Below are 25,464 nucleotides of genomic sequence, written 5' to 3'. Positions count from 1 at the left end.
CCAAAAATTACTATAAAGAGCATTAACTCCTTAAGGGGTCAACTGAACATTTTGGTCATGTTGACTTATTTGTAGATCTTACTTTGCTGATCATTATTGCTGTGTACAGTTTATCTCTATCTATAATGATATTCAAGATATTAACCAAAAACTACAAATTTTCCTTAAAATTGACAATTCAGGGACAGCAACCCAACAACCGATTGTCCAATTTGTCTGAAAATTTCAGGGTAGCTATATCTTGACTTGATAAACAAATTAAACCCTTGTGTGATTTGCTCTAAATGCTTCGGTTTCAGAGTTATAAGCAAAATCTACATTTTACTAGTATGTTCTATTTTTAGCCATTGCGGCCATCTTGGTTGGTTGGCCGGGTCACGCCACTCATTTTTAAACTAGATACCCCAATGATGTTTGTGGCCAAGTATTGTTAAATTTGGCCCAGTAGTTTCAGAGGAGAAGATTTTTGTAAAAGATTACAAAAATTTACGGAAAATTGGTAAAAAATTACTATAAAGGGCTGGAACTCCTTAAGGGGTCAACTGACCATTTTGATTATGTGACTTATTTGTAGATCTTACCTTGCTGATCATTATTGCTCTTTACAGTTTATCTCTATCTATAATAATATTCAAGATATTAACCAAAAACTGCAAGTTTTCCTTAAAATTGCCAATTCAGGGACAGCAACCCAACAACCGATTGTTTAATTAGTCTGAAAATATCAGGGTAGCTAAATTTTGACTTGATAAACAAATTAAACCCTTGTCAGATTTGCTCTAAATGTTTGGTTTCAGAGTTATAAGCAAAAATCTACATTTTACCCCTTTGTTCTATTTTTAGCCATGGCGGCCATCTTGGTTGGTTGGCCGGGTCACGTCACACATTTTTTAAACTAGATACCTAAATGATGATTGAGGCCAAGTATTGTTAAATTTGGCCCAGTACGTAGTTTCAGAGAAGATTTTTGTAAAAGTTACCGACGACGGACGCCGGACGCCAAGTGATGAGAAAAGCTCACTTGGCATTTTAAAAAGGGGGGGGGGGGGGTCAACCCCTGGAACCTCCCAATACTTTCCCGCCACTGACTTAAGATTACTGATTAGAATATGAGTTTTAATCAGTTATATCTCAGTTGAACATTCGTCTTTAGAAGAAAGTGATTATATGAAATTGTTTGAACAATAATTTGTTTCGTACACATGTTGATTAATTATAATAACACAATAGTCTAATCAGTGAAATGGTTAACTTTAGAGATTTCTGATTTCAAAATCAATTGCATCAGATTACAAATCGATGCAGTCGCATTTAATTGTATGCGTATGTTTGTATATTACAGAAAAGAATATTACAACTTTAATAAATATAAATTGTAAAATATCAGATGCGATTTGCTAGAAATAAGAGTTGGTAAATATTGGGTATCAGTTTGCGAAGGTACGAAATGACATGGCTCCACTGCGACCTCGTGTGTAACTATTTCATTCTAGACTTGTGAAACTTCTAGACTTGTCTTTCTTCCTGATTTGTAACATGTTGATTTGTAACTTGTAGTTTTTCTTTAGTAAAGGAACTTCTCATTGGCTGGCAGCAGTAACAATCATACAGACGCGATCTCACCAAACGTGACTCAAACAAATTAACAACATTTCACAAACTAAGAAATTTAGAAATTTATGTAACGAATGAAGAAAATACGTGAACAAATTAAGAAAATTTGTTAACACATTAAGAATTTACATTTCACAAATCAAGAAATGTAGAAATTCATGTAACGGATGGAAAAAAAATACATGTTACAAATTAAGAAATAACATTTATACAAATTAAGAAATAGCATGTTACCAATTAAGAAATTGCAATTCACAAATTAAGAATTGAATAATTATGGCGGATATTCCCTTCCATAGACCTCACCATTATCAATTGCACATTCATATTTGTTGACGTTGTTATTTGTTTGAAAGCTTTTATCTCCAACAATGCAGTACACAACCCAAGTTATACTGCAAACGTTATACAAAGGTATAATTTCATTATATCTAATTACGTCATATTTATTGTGTCCCTTTTTGTAATCGTTTGCTTTCAATATTGTAGTCTTATCCTGTAAAACAAAACATGTGAGGTTGATATTTGGAAGAAAGTTTACAGCGTGTACTTTTATTATTTCTACAAAATGGCAGAAAAGCAAAGAAAATTTCGTAAATTGAATACCAAAGTATTAATTAAGTCTGGAAAACTTTATTTATAAGCTTAAATTGACTTTCACTCATAAGGTTTTTGCATCGGAAATAAACACATTTTTTCCGAAATCAGTTGTTGGCATGATACGGGTTATGTTCTTCTCAAATATTATATATGATGATACATGTAATGTAATAAACCCCCAAGGATAGGGAATGTGCTTGATTTAAATATAATGAAAACAGAATCTTTCAATCAGTTAAATTGAGGTCTGGAGATGGCATGTCAGTAACTGCCAGTAGTCCTTTGTTAATTTATGTATGATTGTCATTTTTTGCTTAGTTTCTTTTGTGATCTGTTCAGACATCGGACTGGGACTTCTCTTTAACTGAGTTTTACTGTGCATATTGCTGTGTGTTTATTTATTCTACATTGACTATAGGTATAGGAGAGGGTTGAGATCTAAAAAAACATGTTTAATTCCGCTGAATGTTTGCGCCTGTACCAAATCACATTCTTGTATAATTTTTATTATTTTAGTCATTTATATGATTTGGAGTTTAGTATGACGTTAATTCTAACTGAATATCTTATGGCAAACTGAGGCCCACATAAAGGTGCGGAATTTTTTGTTGTGTTGATGATCGATCGGGGGCCTTCGGCTGTTATCTGCTATTTGGTCGGGCTGTTGTCTCCTAGACATATTCCCTATTTCCATTCTTAATTTTATTTGACGTAGTTTCTAGCGTACAAGTCAATCAAATTTCAGTCCTATTTATTTTACATTTATTGTTTTATCAAAGATTAAGGTACCAGTCTTGTATTACAACTCCAGTTTCCGGTGCATGTCAAAACATGGAGGGAAACAAAATAGTGCATTTTTTTCTGAACTCATTTTTTTCTGTCTGATTATAGGTTTATGCTGAAATGAAACATGTAGGTAGACTTTTAAAAAATCTTGCATCTTTTGGGGGATATCAATCCAGGAAATTTTTTTCTTCGTGGCATAACCCACTTTTTTCTCTCGATCAAATCACAATTTGACATTTGTACATACATGATATGAACATGAATTTTTTTCTATGTAGCATTTTTATTTTTTTTTATTTTCCAAGATCAGCTGTTTTGCATGTAAGCTTATCATGCCTATGGCGCAGTCAATTACAAGACTGCAACCTTAAGCTGTTAGTTTTATTGTTTGAATTGTTAATAGTTGTCTCATAGGCAAACATACTACATATTCTAATCTTTTATATGAAAGAGAATACTTACATTTAATTGCAAGGAACAATTTGGTAAATGATACATTATCATTAATGTTACATTTAGATATAATTCATTATCTTTAAAGTAGCTGTTGTCAATAATACTGTCGTTTAAATGCATAGCTAGAATAAAAAAGTAACAATAAAATTAAGAGCATACATGTTATTATAAGTACCGCTACTTAATATTAATTCGGGTTTTCACTAAATATTTGAATTTTTTTTTTCTTTCAAGATTTCATATCTTAGGTTTTTTTAAGGTTTTTACTGTTTCTCTAGAATGAATTACAGAATAAAGTTAGAGCAAAAACAAAAGCTTATAAAAGTTCAATCGATATAATAATTATGTTTAAAATAGATATAATATAAAGTGAAACATGCATGGCACTTATGAGATAGATAGCTAATGTCTCACCATTAATATACACAATAACATATTTACATATTTCATAAAAATATGAACAGATATTAAGAGAATTTTGAGAGTCAAAAAGTAAAAAATCACTAAACATTAAAGGACGTTACACAAATGACTGAATAAATAGTCAACGATCAATCTTACAGAGCGATGGAACATGTAATGATACTGTACACTACAAAATGTAATATATAACAAGTCAAAAACGAAACAACATCACAATAAAATAATTATAGAATGTACAAATATTAGATATTTGGGATAACAGATATCCTTCTTCGGTAATAGCACGATGTCAAATGAATCATGTCAATATATTCAAAATGAGACACTATCAAAATCTTGAAAATTGATACAATTTAAGCGAACATCACAGACGCTGGTTCAATTTTAAAAAGTTCCAAACACGGCGCAAAGACTACACAGATCTGCAAAAATAAAAAGTTATTTTCGATGTGAACTGACACAACTCTAAATTTCCAAAGGTTGAGATATTACAACTACTGCATGGATAGCAGTCCTCAAAGAAAGAAAACCCCAAAATGCCCTAACCGATCCAAGTTGGTATAATATTTTAAATTTAACTACAGTAGGGTAATTGCAACAGAAACTACACATTTAAGCCTCCAAAACAAATAGCAGTTTAATAATAATGATTAAATAAAATTTTATTTATTAACTTAAAGGTAAAATAATTGAACGTGGCTACGTACTTGTACATCCATCCAAAATGAATGGAACCCTGTAATTTAAACTGGTATGATTTAAAAATATATATATGTATGTGTGTGGATGTGATGTTAAGATTACTTAATTTAATAAATCGATTAGTGTTGAGGGGAGAAAAGAAAGAAATGAGAATTAAATAAGCACTAGATAAGACAAAAATTATGAAAATTATAAACAAAACGTTGTGTGTCACTAATATATTTCAGATTTTAATATAGCAATGTTCATATCATATGAAAATAACCTACTTCCAAAAAGTCATGTCAATATATATATCAACATTATCAACTACTTACTATATAGAATCAAGCCTAATCTGTCTAATATAATTGTATTGAGATAAAAAAAAAAAAAAAAAACCAACCCAAAATGTTGGTTATCCTCAACAGGGTGATTACAGTTTGCAAAAAACAGTGTTCTCAGAGAAAAACTTAATAAACAAGTGAGAAATTTGAGTTTGCTAGCATTATTTCTGAGTTGACAATGACTTTTTGTTTTGTAATTATTTTATTTTTGATGATGAAACATGTGAAATTACATACTACAGTATTTGATACACATTTTAAAAATAAAGTAATACTTGATAAATCAATTAAGTCATATGGATATAATAAGATATATATATAAATATTACAAACAGATTTTGTTAATTCATCAAATAAATTAAATAAAAGCTGCTTCTAACATATGCCATTTCTGATCCATTTTTACTTTTTGTACAGGGGTTAAGAAACATACAGAGTATTTTTCTATATAATTCCAATAATTTAAATATTCTACCCCACCATATTTTGTGAGGGATATGTTCTTACATCTACATTTGTATATATAATATTTGAATAACAACAAAATATTGTTAACTGTTTTACTGTTAACAAAATCCTCAGACACACCTAACATGACTTCTTTTGCACTGAAAGGCAGGAGAATGCCATAATTTTTAATCCAATCTATAACGGATAGCCAGAAGTTTTGTGATACATTACATTCCCAAAAAAATGTGAAAAATATTTTCTTTAAATTCTGAACAAAAAGTACAAAGTTCAGTTTCTTTTAATTTACATTTCAATCCAAAAATAATGTATAGAAAAATTTACAAGATTTTGTTTCCTTTTTAACTTTATCTATTAATTTATTTTCAATAATTTCCAGTTTTGAACTACATTCTATTATACTTTTCCATCTCTTTGGAATCGCACTTAAAAGAGGGACGAAAGATACCAAAAGGACAGTCAAACTCATAAATCTAAAACAAACTGACAACGCCATGGCTAAAAATAAAAAAGACAAACAGAAAAACAATAGTACACACGACACAACATAGAAAACTAAAGAATAAACAACACGAACCCCACCAAAAACTAGGGGTGATCTCAGGTGCTCCGGAAGGGTAAGCAGATCCTGCTCCACATGTGGCACCCGTCGTGTTGCTTAAGTGATTACAAATCCGGTAAATAGTCTAATTCGGTAGGTCATATTCATGAAAGGGAAGGGGATTGTAGTTACGACGTAAGGAACATATCCGATATCATTTGTGAAACGGTTATTCCATAACGGTCAACCAACTCGTGATGGCGTCCGTAAAATTTACGAAGGGATGATTTCAACTTCACCATTTGGAACTCTTGATTTAATAGCTTCCTTGTGAGCAGCAAACCTCTATCAAGAAAATCATGATAGGAAATGCAAGCACGGGAATATCGTATCAATTGGGAGATATATACCCCGTATGCAGGTGCTGCTGGAATGTTGCTACTTAGAAATGGAAAGTACTATAAAATTCTACAAAATTAGTATTGATATCATACTTTTTTTTAAATTCATCATATGAGAATAATGTATTATTATCTGACATCAGATCATTAATGACGAATATACTATTTTCAACATATTTGAACCTCAAAATCATCTTGCCATCCATTTTGATGTTCGGATTCAGCCATATGGACTGGGTCAAAATTTCAGTATTGTTTTCAGCTTGAAGCTTATTTTTTAACTTGGAAAAATTTACCAGGATATCATTCCAAAATGGATTAACTTTTTTTGCTAAATAAAGTAAACCTTCTTGACTTAAGTGTAAAATCTTGTCCCCCCCAAATTTTTGTATATAACTAAGTAGCAAGACTTTCCAAGGAGAGTAATTGTGGGGATCTAATAATTTATACAGCCAAGACATTTTTACACTATAGCAAATATAATAAATATTAGGCATCTTAAGACCACCATCACAGTGTGCGGACATTATCACTGCCCTTTTCACTTTATCAGGTTTTCCTTTCCATAAGAAGTTAAAAATATATTCTGAATCTCCTTCAAAATCCCTTCTGGGGGGTTAGGAAGGACAGTCAGAACTTGAACCAAAATGGGAAGTGCTAAAGTCTTAATAACTACAACCTTTCCAATATATGTTAGTTCTCTATAAGCCCATGTATTGAGTAATGACTTGATACTGTTTATCTTGGCTGTAAAATTACATAGAGTTTTATCCATTTTAGCAAGCTCAAACCATATACCCAGTAGTTTAAACCTCCCAGAATGGTTCCATACAAGATTTTTTTCTGGCAAAAGTTTTTCCATACTACCCTTTTTTGACCCAATCTATACGGCTTCGGTACGGTTTTGTCAACATTTCACCTAAGTCCAGCACATTCTGAAGATTTATCAAACAAGTATCAACACTGATTTAGGGTTTTTTGGTCACCATCCAGTACTACGGAAGAATCATCAGCGTATTGACTCAACAGAAATTCAGAGTCATTAATTGTTACACCCGCAACATCAGGGTCATTTTTAATAGCTGAACTTAGTAATTCTAGCACTAAAATAAATAGGTAAGGAGACAAAGGATCCCCTTGACGGACCCCCCTTTTTAATGAAAAAAAATTCTGAAATATAACCATTATTTAACACTGCACTAGAAGCATCACAGTAGCAAGCCTTAATCCAATTTATAAATGTATGGTCAAAGCCATAAAACTGCAAAGCCTCATATATAAAAGACCATTCGACTGTGTCGAAAGCTTTTTCAAAATTGACTAAAAGTAAAAGTCCAGGAATGTTGTCTTCTTCCATCTTTTCCATCAAATCATAAATAAATCTAGTGCATTCCCCAATATACCTACCTTTAAGAAAACCTTTTTGTGTTTGACTAATTATGTTTACTAAGTCCTTTTTAAATCTATTTGCTAGACTGGCTGTAGCTATCTTATAGTCTACACACAGCAGTGTGATAGGTCGCCAGTTCTTAAGATAAAACTTTGACTTACCCTCCTTTGGTATACAGGTAATGAGTCCCTGTCTTTGAGTGATAGAGAACTTTCCATACTCTAAAGCCTCATTTAAACATCTTACTAGTGGTAATTTAATATCATTCCAATTTTTTTTATAAAACTCAACAGTGAATCCATCTATACCCGGTGATTTAGAGTTCTTCATATGTTTAAGAGAAGACAGACATTCCTGTACTGATAAAGGTCCTTCACATGATGCCACCTCTTCCTCAATAGGTTTTGTAATAAAAGGATTGTCATGCTGAAGAAATGTGCTCCTGTGAGTCTCAAGTAACAATGGGTTAGAACTAGTATACAATTTTTTATAAAATTGTTTTTGTTCATTTCTAATAATACATAGATCCATTATCTCAGATTCGTCCTCCAGAATAAGTTTGGGAATAATTTTTTCTGTATAATGTTTTTTTTTTCCAAATTACAAAAATAGTTACTTCCCTTTTCCCCCTCTACTTGCCATCTTGCCTTTGCTCTTGTAATTATTCCTTTTACATTTTTTTCTCTTTTGAATTACTTTTAATTCTAGTTCCAACCCTTCCCTTTTTTGATGTACTGATGGCAAGTTATTCTCTACAAGTTTGTTTTTTTTATCTAATAATGATATCTTGTATAATGATTCTTTTTCCTAATTATTTTGTTCCTTCTTCCGGAAAGACGAAAATGAGATTGCAGATCCACGAACTTTCATCTTAATCATATCCTATAAAAGCTGATAGCTTATATTAAACTGTTTATCCTCTGTCTCAATATCAATAGATGGATCAGACTCATAGTCTTCAATGACAGTTTTGATATCCCCTTTAACTTTTTCAATAAACTCAGTTTCCTTCAAAAGACTGTTATTATATTTCCATGTACCCTTCCTTCTAATCTGGTTTGAAAATTTTAAAATAATAAGTACTGAAGAATGATCCGATCTATAACTTATTCCTATATCTGATGAAATTACAAATGCTTCTATATCAGAGGTAATCATGAAGTAGTCCAAACGACTTTGTTTGCGATTTGGACCCCTCCATGAGTACCTCTTTTCAAAAGGGTGTTGCAGGCGCCATATATCTAATAAGTCAAGGTCATGCATAACCTCATGTATCTTAGCTTTTGACTGGGGGTTATTTTCATTTCTTTAATATAATGTGTCCATCTCATAATCTTGAACAACATTCCAATCACCCACCACTACAATTGACGAGTTGCCAAAGTGGGATATTTTGTTTTTCTTGTTGTTGTAAAAAAAGGCTGGTTAATCATTATTCGGTCCATATATTGCTGCCAAAGTTATACGATAGTCCTGAATGGTGATATCTAATATAACAAAATTACCGGACAAGTCTATAGTTTCCCCATGGATTTCAAATTCAAAAGTATTTCTGAAAAGAACAGCTACCCCTCTACTTTTACTAGAAAAAATACTAAATTTCCCCACATATCCCCATTCATGCAGCCATTGTTTTTCTTTTTCAGATGTGCTATGGGTGTCTACTAATATAATTATATAATATAAGTCCTTATATTTTGTAAATATATCAAGTCTTTTGACTGTTTCTGATAAACCGTTTACACTACCAATAGTTATAGTCGACATAATATTATCAAGTGGTTAAACAAGAATAGCTTAAATAATAATAAATATAAATATCTATAAACCCAATATATCCAAGCAGTATGAACAAACTATACACATGTCCATCTATATGTAAAAGTGTTTCTCCAATGTTTCAATTTTTTACTTAGAGTTACCCCCCCCCCCCCCCCCCCCCCAAAAAAAAAAAAGTGTCGAGAGCATCATAGTATAAATTAATGAGCAAACATTTTTGTGCTAAAGTAAAACTGAAAGATATATCAAAAAATGTCTGTGAAACTTCATTTAGTACCTCGATTTGCACGTTTTAATTTTAAATTTGTGTATTGTTCGTTTTTACGAGAGAAGATGTATACCAAAGAATAGCATATAATAATAGTCAACATGCTAATTTATAATCACCATGCTAAATAAAAGAAAATAAAGTAACGAAAAAAAAAAAGAAACGAAAAAAAAAACCCACATTAACATCAGAGCATTTTTACTAATACAGGTACAAATGTACATGCATTCATACAATTGAAGAAAAAAAAGAAAAAAAAACCACATACAAATATACACATACACATGCACCTTTAAATCCTGTTACACGAACAGCCATCTATATATACAATTGAATTAAAATTGCTGACCCCATCTTAACTGTACATGTACATGCTTCTCTTATTTCAGTGTTACATGTACATGTATATTGTATTTATCCAGAGTGAAACTAGCACTTAAACATTTATTGTATGATAAAATGTATTGGCAAGGGTTTCATTTTATAAGTGTTTGTGTATTAATCTCACGCTTACGTGCAGGGATTACTCTGAAGTAGTACTAGGACAAATTTATAGTTATAATGTATAGGTCTAAGAGACATTTTTAACGGTTCATTATTCACACAAAGAACAGATAAGATTTTACTTCTATTTCCAGGAGGAGATGGTGTTCGGTGTAATTTTTCATATCAGTGAAGTGGCCCGGAAGTTTTTAAATCGAAGACCAGATTAAAAACCGATTACTTCTTACCAAAAATATTACAAATGTGTATTTCAAATGTGCAGTTTTTGTTAAATTCTCTACCGGAAGTTTTGAAACGGATAGAAAAATTAAAGGCGAATACGGGGTTACTGTAATGTCCTGACAATGTCCTGACAATGTCCTGACAGTGTCCTGACAGTGTCCTGACAGAAATGAAATACTTTTTTACTATTGGAAGGATTTACTTGAAATTTGGAATCAAGCAAGATGAGAACTTATATTTAATAAACATAATTTAAAAAAAATAAAAAAATATTTATAAGAGTTAGAAAATTTGACCTGACCAACTTGACTTTGAAACCACTAATGTCCTGACCGAAAAGAAACGGATAAAAAATGTTTTATTATTGACAGGATAGACTTTAAATTCGATACCAAGGAAAATTAAAACATTTAATACAAAAATATAAGAAGACAAAGGAAAATAAAATATTTCAAAAGTTAGAAAACTTGACCTGACCAACTACGTCCTCCCGTGACTAATGTCCTGACTGATGTAAAATGCTAATAGATCTAACTCTTTTGTTCTTTGAAGGATCGACATCAAAGTTAATGTCAAGGAAGATTCTAACATGGAATATAGAGATATAAGAAAAAATATTCAAAAACCTAATTTTAAGTGTTAAAAAACTTGATCTGACCAACGTCGACTCTGCCCCGACTATAATATCTTGATCGATGTAGAAAATGTTAATAACGTTTTTGTTATTGAAAGAATTGACTAATTAAAGTTTCTCATCAAGGAAAATTATATTATTCAAAATAAGAATTTAAGAAAAAAAATTGTTTTTTAATTTTTTATATGTTATAAAACTTGACCTGACCAACTTGATTGATCGTTATCATGATAATTTAATCAATTCTTTCAATAGCAAATACAAATTGTTTTCTTAGTTAATGAGGGATTAAACATGTCAAATAACATAAAAAAGGACAGGAAATGGTCATCTTTTGATTGCAAGATAATGTTGTACAAGCATTCTAAGTAGAATTATGTTAGAATCACATAGAAATATAAAAACTTATAATAAACATAATTTTATTATGTCACTGTCTTTTGGCTTTCTTCTACACATATATTATGAATTATGAAAAGTGCATCCAAGTTCTTTCTTGACTATATTTAAATTAAAAAAAAATGAACTATCAATATAATTTTCAAACATTAAGTCTATTCTGTCTTTAGAGAGAGAAAAAGCAGCCGATTATATAATATTTGTCTTTTTTTAATCGACCAGGACATTGCAGGACAAGGTAAACAGTGGTCAGGTCAAGTTTAAAATATTTTTATTTTACATTCTTATACTTAGTGTTGTTATCTTCCCTGATACCAAACTTGGCAATATCTCATTAAATAATAAAAAGGTTATTTGCATTTCTATAAAAGTCAGGACATTCATCATGACAAAGATCAAGTTGGTCAAGTCAAGTTTTCTCACATTTTAAAAATTAACAAACATGTTTTTCTCATAAATTCCATTCCTATATTTTATGCTATCATCTTCCTTGGTAAGGAACTTAAGTCATTTTTTTCAATAATAAAAAGATCAGGACATTAGTCACAGCAAAGACACACATTACAATGTCTCTGGTGACAGGAAAGACGTTGTTGGTCAGGTCAAGTTTTCTAACTTTTTTAATTATTAAAAAAAAAAAAATCTTTTATCTCTATATTTAGTATTATAATCTTCCTTGACATCAAATTTGAAATCAATCCTTCAAAGAATAAAAAAGTTATAAGCAGTTTACATCGGTCAGGACATTAGTCACAGGAAAGACGTAGTTGGTCAGGTCAAGTTTAATAACTCTTGAAAATATTTTTTTTCTTTTTTTTTCTTATATTTTTGTATCAAATGTTTTAATCTTCCTTGGTATCGAATTTGATGTCTATCTTGTCAATAATAAAACATTTTTTATCCGTTTCTTTTCGGTCAGGACATTAGTAATTTCAAAGTCAAGTTGGTCAGGTCAAGTTTTCTAACTCTTATAAATATTTTTTTTATTTTTTTTAAATTATGTTTATTAAATATAAGTTCTCATCTTGCTTGATTCCAAATTTCAAGTAAATCCTTCTAATAATAAAAAAGTATTTAGCATTTTCATTTCTTTCAGGACACTGTCAGGACATTGTCAGGACATTGTCAGGACATTGTCAGGACATTAGTGTAACCCACGAATACGGAAAAAGACCTTAAATTCCGTAAACTAAATAAATTAGGTATGCCACTCCCTGAATATACAGCTAGGTTACAATGCAAAGGTTCATACTTTCAACTTTGGTGTTGAAACAATATAAAAAAAGAACGACATTTCTACAAGATATCAACAAATGATAAACGACAATAAACAAATTTGAATAAATGTAATGTAAGAACCGGTCCGTTATACGAGCTATTCTTATGAGCTCAGTTTCTGCCTTATGTTGTCATAAATGTCAAAACGATGCCGGTCCCCCTTGCTGTCAGTGCCATATATATGACCGTTGAAATACCACGCACTGGTGACATCCTCATGCAGGTATAGTCTATTTAGTAGCCCTTGGTTCAATTTTGTAACATCGTCAGAGATGCGAACTTCTAACTTCTCATTGATAAGTTTTCTATTTCGCAAAATAGAGATTTTCGATTCCATGCGCATAAATTTAACAAGAATTGGTCTAGGTTTGCCGTGTTTTCCTGGTATCCTGTGGGCTGCTACAATCTCTGACGGTTCAATTTTTACACCCAGTTTACTTATCTCTTGAAAAAAGCTATGAGGCAATCTTTCCCCCTTTTTTTTCTGGAAAGTTGACAATGACTTATATGATGTTTCCTGATCCCGTAATTGAAAGGTTTAAATATTTCATTAGACCTATAAAACTCTAAATGTACACAAATTTGGGGATCTTTGTATACTTTTCCGAAGCCTTATCTTGGTAGGAATGAAAATATTAAGTTGAGAGATAGTTCTATCGAAAGGAGACTTAAAAGTATTATTTATATTACTCAAAGTATGAGAAGTTTGTCTTGGAAAATATATCTGGACTAACTCTCATAAGTATGCAGGTGTCCTCCACTTTAAATTTCATAAAACAGCATATATATTCCGTCTATTCTCATATTAAATCATAATTTAAGAATTACACCGTAGTCCAATTATGATTCTAGCTGTTTCTATTGGAATATTTCGAGAAATTCAGACTTGTACTGAGAGAAACTTCCCCAAACGACATCACCAAACTCCATTATAGGTTTATGATGAGTTAATTGAATACAATCATAATACATACGTGTAAGTGAATACCTGTTTAATAAATTTTTAACTTGTTGAAGCACAGATAAACGAGAGCACGTTTTTTAAATGAATATTATCAATATGTGTATTCATCGAAGGTGATGACTGGATAGTTATCCCAAGATATTAGACAATTTATATTTTACATCCTCTTCCCAATTTATCCCCAAAATACAGGTTAATGCTCCCTTTCCCTTTTAGTAAATACAATATATTTTGATTTCTTTGAGTTATATTGAAAAGCCCATTATCTAGCCCTATATTATATTCTATTCTATTCTACCATATAGTGACCGCCTTCAACAAACTGAAGATTAAGTCACAGGAGGAAACTTACAACAAGACATGATAGATTGAAAAATGTACAATTTTTAAAAAATACGAAATTTTTTAAAAATAAAATGTTTTATACATAATAAAGTCATGAAAGTTAGATGTAGTAATTAAGTTTATATTGATACTTTGAGATTGAAGATTTGAAAGAGTCTACTAAAGTGAAATTTACAATGTTACATGTATCCGGTAGTTTGTTCCAGTCGTTAATAGTTCTTGGAAAATATGATTCTTTTCTGTACTGTGTTTTGCAGGATGGAATTTGGAAGCTGTTTGAATTAGAATGTCTTGTTTGTCTTTTTTGTGGAATTAATTTATTATTTTTAGGAATTGCAACCTTTCGTGTTTAATTTTGTAAAGCATTACCAATCTGGAGTCTTTTCTTCTGTCAGAGAGACTGCGCCATTCAAGATGTTGTAACATGTAACCAACGCTTGAGGTGTTTCTGTATTTGTTGGTAACAAAACGCGCAGCCCTCCTTTGAACTTTTTCAATGTCTTGTTGTAAATATGGATCCCAAACAGAGCAGGCATACTCTAATGATGGTCTTACTAGGGACTTATATGCTTGTTCTTTAATGGATGTCGAACTTATGTTCATGTTCCTCCTTAGAAAGCCTAGAGTGCTATTAGCTTTCTTGCATATGTTGTTTATATGCACATCCCATTTAAGGTTGGAACTGATGGTGACCCCCATATATTTTGCTGTTGTTACATGTTCTAATGAATGATTGTGTAATGTGAAGTTAAATGTGATTGGTTGCCAAATAAACTATTGTGTCGTCTGCAAATAAACGTTCTGTAGATGTTAGACCAGTTGGCATGTCATTAATATAGTACAAGAAGGGACTTGGTCCAAGAACTGACCCCTGTTGAACCCCTGACTCAAATGCAACATACTCAGGTTTCCCCCTCTAGAACTACTGCCTGTTTGCGATTGCTAAGAAAATTTTGTATCCAGTAATTTAAATCCCCCTGTATCCCGTAATGATGAAGCTTATTAGTTAGAAAAGAATGTGAAACTTTATCGAATGCTTTAGAAAAATCCATGACCAAAATATCTGTTTGTTTAAAGTTTTCCATGTTAAGTTAGACATCGTCTATACATACAAGTAGTTGTGTTTCGCAGGATCGACCTCTGCGAAATCCATGATGTAGGGGATATAAAATGTTGTGATTGTCTGCATGTTTCATGATGTGTTCTAAAAGTTTGCAACAAATACATGTAAGTGATATAGGACGGTAGTTTTCAGGGTTATATTTTTGGCCTTTTTTTGTATACAGGAGAGACATGGGCAGTTTTCCATTCATCTGGAACAACACCTGTTTTAATTGACTTATCAAAGATAATGGTAAGTAAGGGTGCAATTTTATGAGAAAGTTCTTTTAAAAGTCTTGGTTTAATTTCATCTGGTCCTGCTGCTTTGTTTGGATTTAAATTATGTAAAAGTTTTTGTATACCTTCTTTTTTATTATTAATTTTGATATGGGTTGAAAAGGAGTATTCTGTGGCATGTTACACTGTTTGACAAATTCTGTATGAGAAATATTAGATGCTGGTGTGAATACAGACTGGAATTGTGCGTTAAGTGCCCCAGCTTTTTGTAGTGGATCAGTTAGGAGTTTGCCATCTTGTTTGATGTCAGTAATTCCACTATAATCAGTTTTTTTATGTTTAATTTACGTTTCATAGTGCCAAAATTTGTTTCATCTTGTGGTGGTAATATGATGCTTTCAATGTAATCCCAGTATGATTTACTTTATGAGCAAACTTGTCTGCACCTGGTGTTTAACCTATTTGTATTTTTAGCAAGTATTGCATTCCCAGATTTTTTTGATTTTTTATAAAGTATATCTCTTTTTCTAATGAGCCGTTTTGTTTCCATTGTGACCCATGAGTGACTGTCCTTTGTGTTTGCTGTTTTATGTGGGTTGTGATCTTTTACTGCTTTTGTTATTGTTGTTTTAAAACAGTTCCACATTTCATTTACACAAAGATGTTGCTGATTTTCAAAGAGATGTTTATATAAGGTGTTAATTTCTTGTTTAATTGTGCTCCAGTTTGCTTTTTTGTATTATGGAATTATTTAAGATAATGTCTATGCCATCAGTCAAAGAAACGGCTGCTTCAGAATGATTATCGTCTACTAAAACTTATTAAGAGGTGTCATCTGCAAAAAGTATAATATCATTAAAAATGTAATTGACTTTATCTTACCTCCTATACATTTCTAGAAATATGATTGGGTATAAACGTCAGCGTGGAGACCATGTATATTTCATATTAGGTTAGAAAGGAGGCGGGGCTTATTTCATACACGGTTAGAAGTGGTGTTAGGTCCCTTTTATATTCCATATAAGTTAGAAGGGAGGCTGGGCTTATTTCATACACGATTAGTTTTTGTGTTACGTCCCTTTATCAAAACAAAACGGTACTGAAAAAAATCCATAAGGTTTCAACAGACGACGAAATTGATGATTTTGATTGAAATAAATTCACAAAACACATTTATACCTAACAAGTTGTTATTGTTGGCATCTATTTTGTAGTATCAATGGAAGTAGTTTCTTAATGCTAACAGTATTGTAGCTTTGCTCATTCTGATAGGTCACTAGTAAACATTTCACACGTTTAGATAGTTGTAAGTTAAATTCGTTACATAGTGTGCTAGTGACGTAATACGGTATATATGGGGTCAGTAAATTCCATATATACCGTATTAGGTCACCAGCACACTATGTAACTAAATAATATTATTTATATATTTAAGAAATAGAAAATGGTCAGCTATACTTTTCAGATGGTGATGAAAAACTTTCTTAAACTACACTTTGTTGACGATCTGCATGAAAGATAATTTTCTTTCCAAAATAAGACATAGTCATTTTAGCCAGATTATTTGAGTTTAAATAAAAGTCCTTTATGTGAAATTTAACCAAAAGAGAGCTGAACGTGGTCTATCTTTTCTTTTGAAAATATAATTATTATATGCAATTTTACCATATCAATGACACTTGTTCAACTAAAAGAGACTTATCAAATATCTAGTTAATGGTTTAGAAATAAAGCTTGAAACTTGAAACATAGTATACATGTTCCTTATGATATAATCTTTCTAATTTTAAAGCCAACTTAGAGTTCTAACCCAATTTTTACGGTACTCTGAACACAGAAAATGGTATTGCGACTGGGGCTTCCGTGTACTATGGAAACATTTTTGTTACTTATATCATAGAAATAGAAAAGATAATGAAAATAGACAGAAAAAAGCCTCCTTTGCGGTATGCATTTCGTACAAGTTGACCGTAAAGTGACATAAAGTTGCCAAAATCCACATCATATGCTCTGTTAGATAGTCTTCATAGCAATCTCATCCAATATTTTTACTTTACATTCAAGCCTTATGACGACATCGGACACAGTCAACATTAACATTAACAGTCAAAAGTAATGTTATGACGTCGAACCATCAACCTGCTGTGATAATAACAGTTGGTTCTACATGTTACGGCTACGAAAACATATTCTGTACTATTAAAAGAGGGACGAAAGATACCAAAGGGACAGTTAAACACATAAATCGAAAATAAACTGACAACGCCTGGCTAAAAATGGAAGAAGACAAACACACACACAAAAGTACACATGACACAACATAGAAAACTAAAGAATAAACAACACGAACCCCACCCAAAAACTAAGGTGGTCTCAGATGCTCCAGAAGGGTAAGATCTTGGATAATTTAGGGTGTTTGGCAATAATTTGCCAATTGGTAAGGATCAAACGTGAAAGGTTAGTAAACATGGTAAAGGCTGGATTGATGTTAGAACAAACGGGACTATTTTGCTGCTCTTCTTTTGTTTGTACTGTAACAGGTCATTGCGGCCGTTACTGTTTGCGCGCAAACCCCTTATCTTTGTCCAATTTCTGATAACCTCGTTTTGTCAAAAATCCGCAAAGTTCCTGTAACCGTTTCGTGACAGCCTCCTCAGAGAAGCAAATCTGCTTTACTCTGAGAGCTTGACTGTAAGGGATACTTTTTGTACAGTGTTTTAAATAACGAATTGTATCCTCATCTATGTGACCGTCATCGTACAAGGTTTGTAACGCAGTGATAATTTTGGAACTTAATTCGATTATATATAAATAATATAAAAAAGCTTAAGGCATCATAACCATGATAACTTATTTTCAATTGATATAATCTAAAACGGGAATACTGTGTATGTTTATTTTTTGTAGAACTTTTGTTCCTATTTCAATACTGTTAAAAGTTATCTATTAAAATATATGCATTCCAAGAACATTTTTTTTGTATCCATCGTTTCCTTTAATTAAGGATTCAAGTTCCGTAGGCTCCACTAAAAACCCCATTAAAGTATGATCAGGATGCAACTACGATCTAAGAAATTCTAAAGCAATTTGTAATTCGTAGTAAGATCGTGATGGTAGTGGTAGGGTCTTAGTATGAACGTGCAAAGTCTTTGTGAGCGTGGAGGTATACGACCCACTTTGAACATGTTCAAAACATTTGTAGTGCACTCGTGGCCAAAACTCCTTGTTTTATAAACGTAGAAAAGTCGTAGTAAAGACGTAACAAAAACGTAGCAAGATAGGGATATGCACAGAAGCATCGTATTGGAAACGTAGTGCAAGTGAGGAAGTCAATGGAAAATATTTTGATGCGAATATCCCGATTTCACTACGTATGTATTACACTTCTACTGAGATATTGATACGATTATTCTACAACTATGAAGACTATGATACCCGCTTGTTGTCCTTAGTGCGACATAACTACGATTCTACTACGTCACGGCCACGATTATTGCACGACCTTATTCATTGTTATTCTCATTCTGTTGATATCCTCTTAAATGAGGATGTTTATAGGGACGAAGAGCGTAGTGACAACGTAATGCAATCGTGTTTAGTTCGTAGTAGGCTCGTTTAGAGGAAGTAATGCGATCAGAATGTTTTTGGTATTAGCGTATAGAGATCTTATAAGTCGTGTTAAGGTTTTATTAGACAAGAGCGTGACAAGATCGTAACTAGAACATGTCACTGTCGTTGCGAAATCTTAACAGCTTCTTATTAGGATCATAGCAAGGTCGTAGGGTGAATGCGAAAAACTATGACATATTGAATATCCACCCTGACCATGTCATGATCTCAATGCAACCGTTTTTTTTTTATAGAACGTAGCCGTATCTCGATTGTCTTGGTCTAAGGTGATATGGGCTTTACAAACACCAATATCATGTATTTCTTATATATACAATCTATTTACAAAAGTAAACGAAGATTTTTTTGTAAAATTTGCTCATCATTTTATTTAAAAGCTCACCTAAGCTTTGATATTTATAAATATGAGAGATCGCTTTCTCAGATTTTTTTTAGAATAAGTCCTCATTCATTTGCTATTAAAAACACAATCTGCCATCGAAAGAAGCATACATTTTTGTTAATGTCCTTTTTTTCTGTTGAACTAATAGGAGAAATAGCAGTAATATCGAAATAAAAAAATTCAGAAATCGCTTAAATTTTACAATCATTTAGTTTATGTAAAGCTTATTCGAAAACTACTATAAAAAAATAGGTCACCGATGAGTTCAAAGGGAGATAATTAGGAGCTTTTTCAATGATATCTACATTTCAAAAGTCACCTGGGGCCAACACGAATTGATTTCTTGGAATGATTTTTGTACCATATGATAAAGTAACAACTACTAAAGGTAATGAATAAAATTTGTAATGAAAAATTAATGTTTATTTTTTTTCTGAAAATCTTATACCCGCGAGCCTCCTGAAGATTTTTCATATAAATTGAGTAAAAGCGCAGCTTTGCCTCAAACACTTATTTGAATAAAATTTATTCTGTTGATATCAATACACTCACAACATGTATCTTATTAGGATGAAGACTACGCTGCTATTTTCTTCAGGAAACCATTAATAACTAGAGAGATATTGAGAAAATCTATAATTAAATATTCTAATGCAATTATTTTGTATCAATGGTTTTGATTGAAAGACAAGAAGCGTAAAAATCTCTTTCTCATTGTCTGTAACTAAGGAAGCCGATATTTTGAATTGCAGAATGTATTGACATGTTACGTGTACCATTATAAACACAACAGCTCACACGTTGCACATTACAATCATCTTTTTATCAAATGTTGTTAAATTCTGATGCCAAAGAAGCCAAAAAAAAAAACGCCTTGTGTTTTCTGTTTGACGCCGGAAGCATACACATGACATCACCTAGTGTAGGTACCAAAGAAGATAACGTCTTTTCGCTCATTAGTTCAGTTTAAAATTTTCTTTGTTGACAATTCCGCGAAATTAACTTATGAAATTGGTTAACATTAGAATAGAGATAACTGTTTTGTATTTGAAGCTTTGGTCTCCGCTACGCGTCGCCTGGTAAACTAAATTTGCGACAGTAAAACTACCTATAGACTTTCGCAAAGTTTCAAACACAAAAACGTTATCTATTTTAATTGTACATGTAAAGTGACGTCAGACGAAGTTATATTTCGATGTCGACGTCATAGGCATATATCTCAAAAGAGTATTCCTTCCTTAAAGTATAAACTTATGTTCAATTAAAAACAGATTATTGACAGAAGAATAAGTCGACTCTGAAATGTCAAGAAATTGAAGCTAATAGGAGTCATGGGACTCCTTCCCCTACTCCTTTGGAACACGTAAAGAGTGCATTCAAATAAATATCTCTTTGAATGAGTATTGTAAATATTCCATACTATAAGATTGATTCAACCTTGAAAGTGTTTTGTTTCCTTTAATCTCTATAATATTAAACACCAAAAATTGTCAGACTATTGTTTTATCATAGAGTACAATTATACCATTACCAAGTATATGATAATAAAACATATTGACAACAACAATAACAGTATTGTAATGATAAAAAATGAAAGCAGATTGATAATAAAAGAACTTTTGATAGACCAAAATTGTTGTCCTTATAACAAATACAATTGTGGTGTGAAGAGCAAATCTAGAATTGGTTCTGTTAAAGGACTTCGGAAAATTAAGAACGTGATATATAGTGTACAGACACTGGAATATTATTCTAGACTGTATTTTGTACTCTAGCTAAGAGATAACTGTATTGTATTTGAAGCTTTGCGGATGTTCATCGGTAGTTTTACTGTCGCAAATTTAGTTTAAGTTAGAAGACGTGCGTAAAGCTTCAAATACAATACAACTATCTATTTCTAATTCAAAAGAAATTAATAATACAATTTCAATCATTGTTTCAGTGTAAAATTTTCTGTAAAGAAAAATCCGCGAAAAGATGTCACTTCTTTTGTTCCTAAACTAGTTCACGTCATAAGTATTCTTCCGGCGTCAGAATGTATTACAATTTGATAAAAAGAACATTTTAAGGTGAAACATGTCAGTTTGTTTGCTAATCATTGTAGAAATTACATGTCAATAAATTTCGGCGTTTCAAAATGTCGGCTTCCTTAGTTACAGACAGGGAGCTAGAGTGAATTTTACGTTTATTGTCATCCAATCAGAACCATTGATACAAAATATTTGCATTACAAATTTAATTTAATTAGTTATGTCGCTGGTGTACCATCTCATTGACGTCTAATCTACACCGGTAATTGTTGGTATTTTAAAAATGTGAGAAAACAAGTAAATACGAATGGGTATGATTTTCGTTGACTTAAACAGTTAAAATATATAATTTAAATCCACTTACATATATTTGCAGTGTCGTTCAACTTCAATATGTCTGAATATTGTTCTTTTCCACATAAACATGTATATTCATAAAAAGCATCATCTACGGAAAAGTTTTTCACGGTCAAGTCAAAGCTTAGGTCTGAAGTGTGTATTTTCATCTCATATTTAGAATGATCTGTTGTATGCCCATTTAAACCGATCAACTTGTACCCCTGTCCTCCTGTCCATTGTCTTGCTTGGTTTTTACGGCATGTACCAGTTAAAACATAACACGTTATTTTAACATCTTTGCCCAGTACTATTGGAAAGGTTTTAATTTTCCAAATAACTGTAACATATAAAAAAATACAAATGAATAGCAATAAGAAATAATGGGTGGTTTCGGACAAGAAAAAAAAACACAAACGGCAACCCGATGTAGGATTTTAAGGTCGCTCAAAGGACATTAATATAGATAATAAATTGAAACCAAGCCGAATGTACCAAAGAACCAAGGGTGGTGCTATAAAACTATGCGTTAGTATTTCATCTTACAAGTCAAAGTTTTTATTCTAAAACCTACAATACCACAAAGCAATCTATAATACTGAAATAACGAGGTCCAATTTATCAGCCGTCATCGGGTAAAAACGACAAATCAAAGGATTCAACTTTAGATATAGCTAATATATGACAATGGTGAAGATTAAAATTAACACCACTCCGGACCCTTTTGTTTTCCACAAGTTTCAGGTCGAATCCGATACCGATACCAATAGTATATTCACCTTTTACCTATTATCTTATCTGTATGTTCAGTATCTGACTGGCGCACCCCCAAACGGTGTATTTATGATTTTGCTATATACAGGGGTCATTATCCCAGGGTTGACACTACTAAATTCAATCAGTGTCAAGTTGTTCCCTATTGGAGTTTTTTAATCAGTAAGACTTTCTAAGATAACAAATTGAATACGAATAATAAAAATCTGGACCATTTTTCAATATGTTAGCGTCATGACGTATTACAGAGAATAAAAAAATCAACCTTATTTATAACTAATATAGGACAATGCTGTTGATTAAAGAATACTCCATTCTAGGACCTTTTGTTTTCCAAATATTTAATATTATCAATAATTGATAAGTTCAAGGTCGACGGGTTCACACAGAAAGAGTTTGAAAGCAGAGAAAACAGTGCATTTTATAATCAGCATGACTTTATCAGATGACAATACCAATACTAAAATAAGGTTTACGAATATTTATATACTTTGATTTAGTCTCGGACCCTCGACATCACGGATGTGTTCTAGTCATATCTAAAAATTAAAAATTGCCTACCAGAAACCAATTATTAGAAAATAAGAAGCGAATCCGTATGATAAATGAATTTTTAAATGATTAGTTTTCTCATATCTAATTTTGTGGAAATTTCTGTATAAGATCAGTATGACACCTCTACGTACCTGCAATCTCTGATTAGACCTTACAAATGAAATGAAATAGTATAATCTGATCAAAGCGTCTGTTTGGTAGAAAATGAATAATTGTTAAATTGTAAATTTGATCTGTTGCGGTATCAACATATTTTATCCTACCCGGTTTTTTTTATAGAATCTGTCATCTCCAGTTTTAACTTGAAACATGCTTTTTCTCGGTTTTTTTTTATATATATTAGACCGTTAGTTTTCCCGATCGAATGGTTTTATACTAGTATTGTTTTGATGTTTGGTGTGAGCCAATGCTCAGTGGTGGAGACTACTTTGACCTATAGTGGTTTATTTTTTCAAATTGTGACTTGGATTGAGAGATGTTTACTTGGTACTAATATCACATATTCTTATATATATTCATTGTAGTTTCAGAGACTGTATGACAATATACGATATAGATTTTCTAGAGGGCCGTGTTTTTCGTTTGCCTTTTGTTTCAGTATGGGTTCGACCATTATTTGGTATTTTTTTCAGTTTTCAAATTCATTGAAAGACGCGTACGTTTATAGTTTTATTTTTCCTTTTTTTTGACCAGGTACGTTTCATCTGATACAACTATCCTGGGCCCTTACATGAGTTACCAAAAAGCCAAACAAAACCGTAGACTATTGTTTTTAATTGCCGTGCTGTTTAAATGGTGTTTGTTTGGAAGAAAATTGTCAGGGAAAATCGCAATTTAATTAATCCGTGATAATTTCCATCTGATATTCTACACCAAGAGTGCAACTATATTCTTCACATCTTCCGGAAAATTTAAAACATAATCACATTGTAATTTCTGAAATTGTCTTAATCAATTGACTAGTCCGACATTAAAACAGCCCACTTTCAAATTTACACACCATTCCCTAACTCCCATCCCATACGTAATCTTTTCCGTCTGATAATCATAAACCATTATATTAAAAGATGAATTGAGAAGTTCTTAATTTTCAATGAAAAAAAACCTGTGTATGATATTTTGTAAACACTTGAGGTACATTAGGTTTAAATATGACTGATTTAAATCGTTACTGATGAGATAGTACATGCATTCATTCAAAGAACAATTTGTTAACCTTAATTTCGAGTATATACATTTTTGTAACACGTTCACGTTTGACAGTGAATGCATACATAAATGTTTTATCAATCGAAACATTTAGGACTTATGTAATTACACCAACCATTATCTCATTTTCGACACATGCTACATGTACTTCCTTATTTGCCAATACTTTCTTATTTTTCAAATTTAAGTTTCAAGATATTAGTATGATATTTTGATGAAAAAAGTCCTTTGTAAAAGTCACTTGAAATGTCCATCAAATATTATTTATAAAAGTTTTACGGTAAGCATTGATGTTTTAAAGTTCCATGTTATGGCTTGCACAATGACCAGGCTTGGTAGATCATTTTGAGTCGATGTTACTGACGTTACCAAAGTGTATGCATCAGATGCAACCACGTTATCTCGAGATCCTTGCGCTGGTTAAGACTTATATGGGTGGTCAACCGTTCGAATTTGAACTATATATAATAGTTTACTCTGATAAACCGCTGCAGATAAAAAGATTAATCAAACAGAAATAAGAACAGGTACTTCGACCGATTACAGACAATAAGTGTATACTTTTTTGACAAGATAGATACACACATGACATAATTGTATTAAAATTTACAGCAATGAGGTGGTATTTACTTAGAAAAATTGAAAAAGGTTGCAGAATTATAATATTTTACCTGATTCCTGTGTTGGCAAGGGACATATCAAATACAATATCATTGTTGTACATGCACTCCATAACCTAGAAAAAAATATAGGGAGAACTGAAGTAATGTTATCTAGCATACATAGTAATTTTAATCTTACAAAGCTCTTTATGAAACTGGTTTTTATAGATAAAAGGAGTAAAAACAACTTCAATGTTCAGAAAAAGTAACGGGTTCTTATAAAATTCAAAGTTATAATAGTTACCGTACAATATTTGTTTATTTCATTGTGCAACAGTAGTGAACATTTGACGTCTCTTCATTTTACACATAATAAGATAATCCTATTAGTTAAAACAAAAGTGAATGTGAGGGTCCTGCAAAAAATAATAAAATATACATAAAGTATACATACAATATTATAATGATATTAACAGAATATACAATTGTATATAAATGTTAATGGAGA

General features: G+C 31.7%; 1 protein-coding gene across 1 annotated transcript in view; it reads right to left on the bottom strand.

Annotated features, from left to right (window-relative positions):
• The window catches only part of LOC139526834 (uncharacterized), a 31,751-nt gene extending 6,665 nt beyond the window's left edge, over nt 1–25,086 (bottom strand). The window contains exons 1-4 of the mRNA XM_071321983.1: nt 25,026–25,086; nt 21,845–22,156; nt 3,463–3,578; nt 1,921–2,110 (exon numbers count right to left, since the gene is read on the bottom strand). Coding sequence (XP_071178084.1) covers nt 1,921–2,110; nt 3,463–3,578; nt 21,845–22,156; nt 25,026–25,068 — 661 coding nt within the window. The 5' untranslated portion in view covers nt 25,069–25,086. The remainder of the gene's footprint in view (nt 1–1,920; nt 2,111–3,462; nt 3,579–21,844; nt 22,157–25,025) is intronic.
• Between the last annotated feature and the right edge of the window lie 378 nt (nt 25,087–25,464).

The sequence above is a fragment of the Mytilus edulis genome, chromosome 6 (genome assembly GCF_963676685.1).
Source record: "Mytilus edulis chromosome 6, xbMytEdul2.2, whole genome shotgun sequence".
Classification (NCBI taxonomy): Eukaryota; Metazoa; Mollusca; class Bivalvia; order Mytilida; family Mytilidae; genus Mytilus; species Mytilus edulis.
The sequence above is the reverse complement of the archived record's forward strand: the minus strand, read 5'-3'. Positions and strand labels throughout refer to the sequence as shown.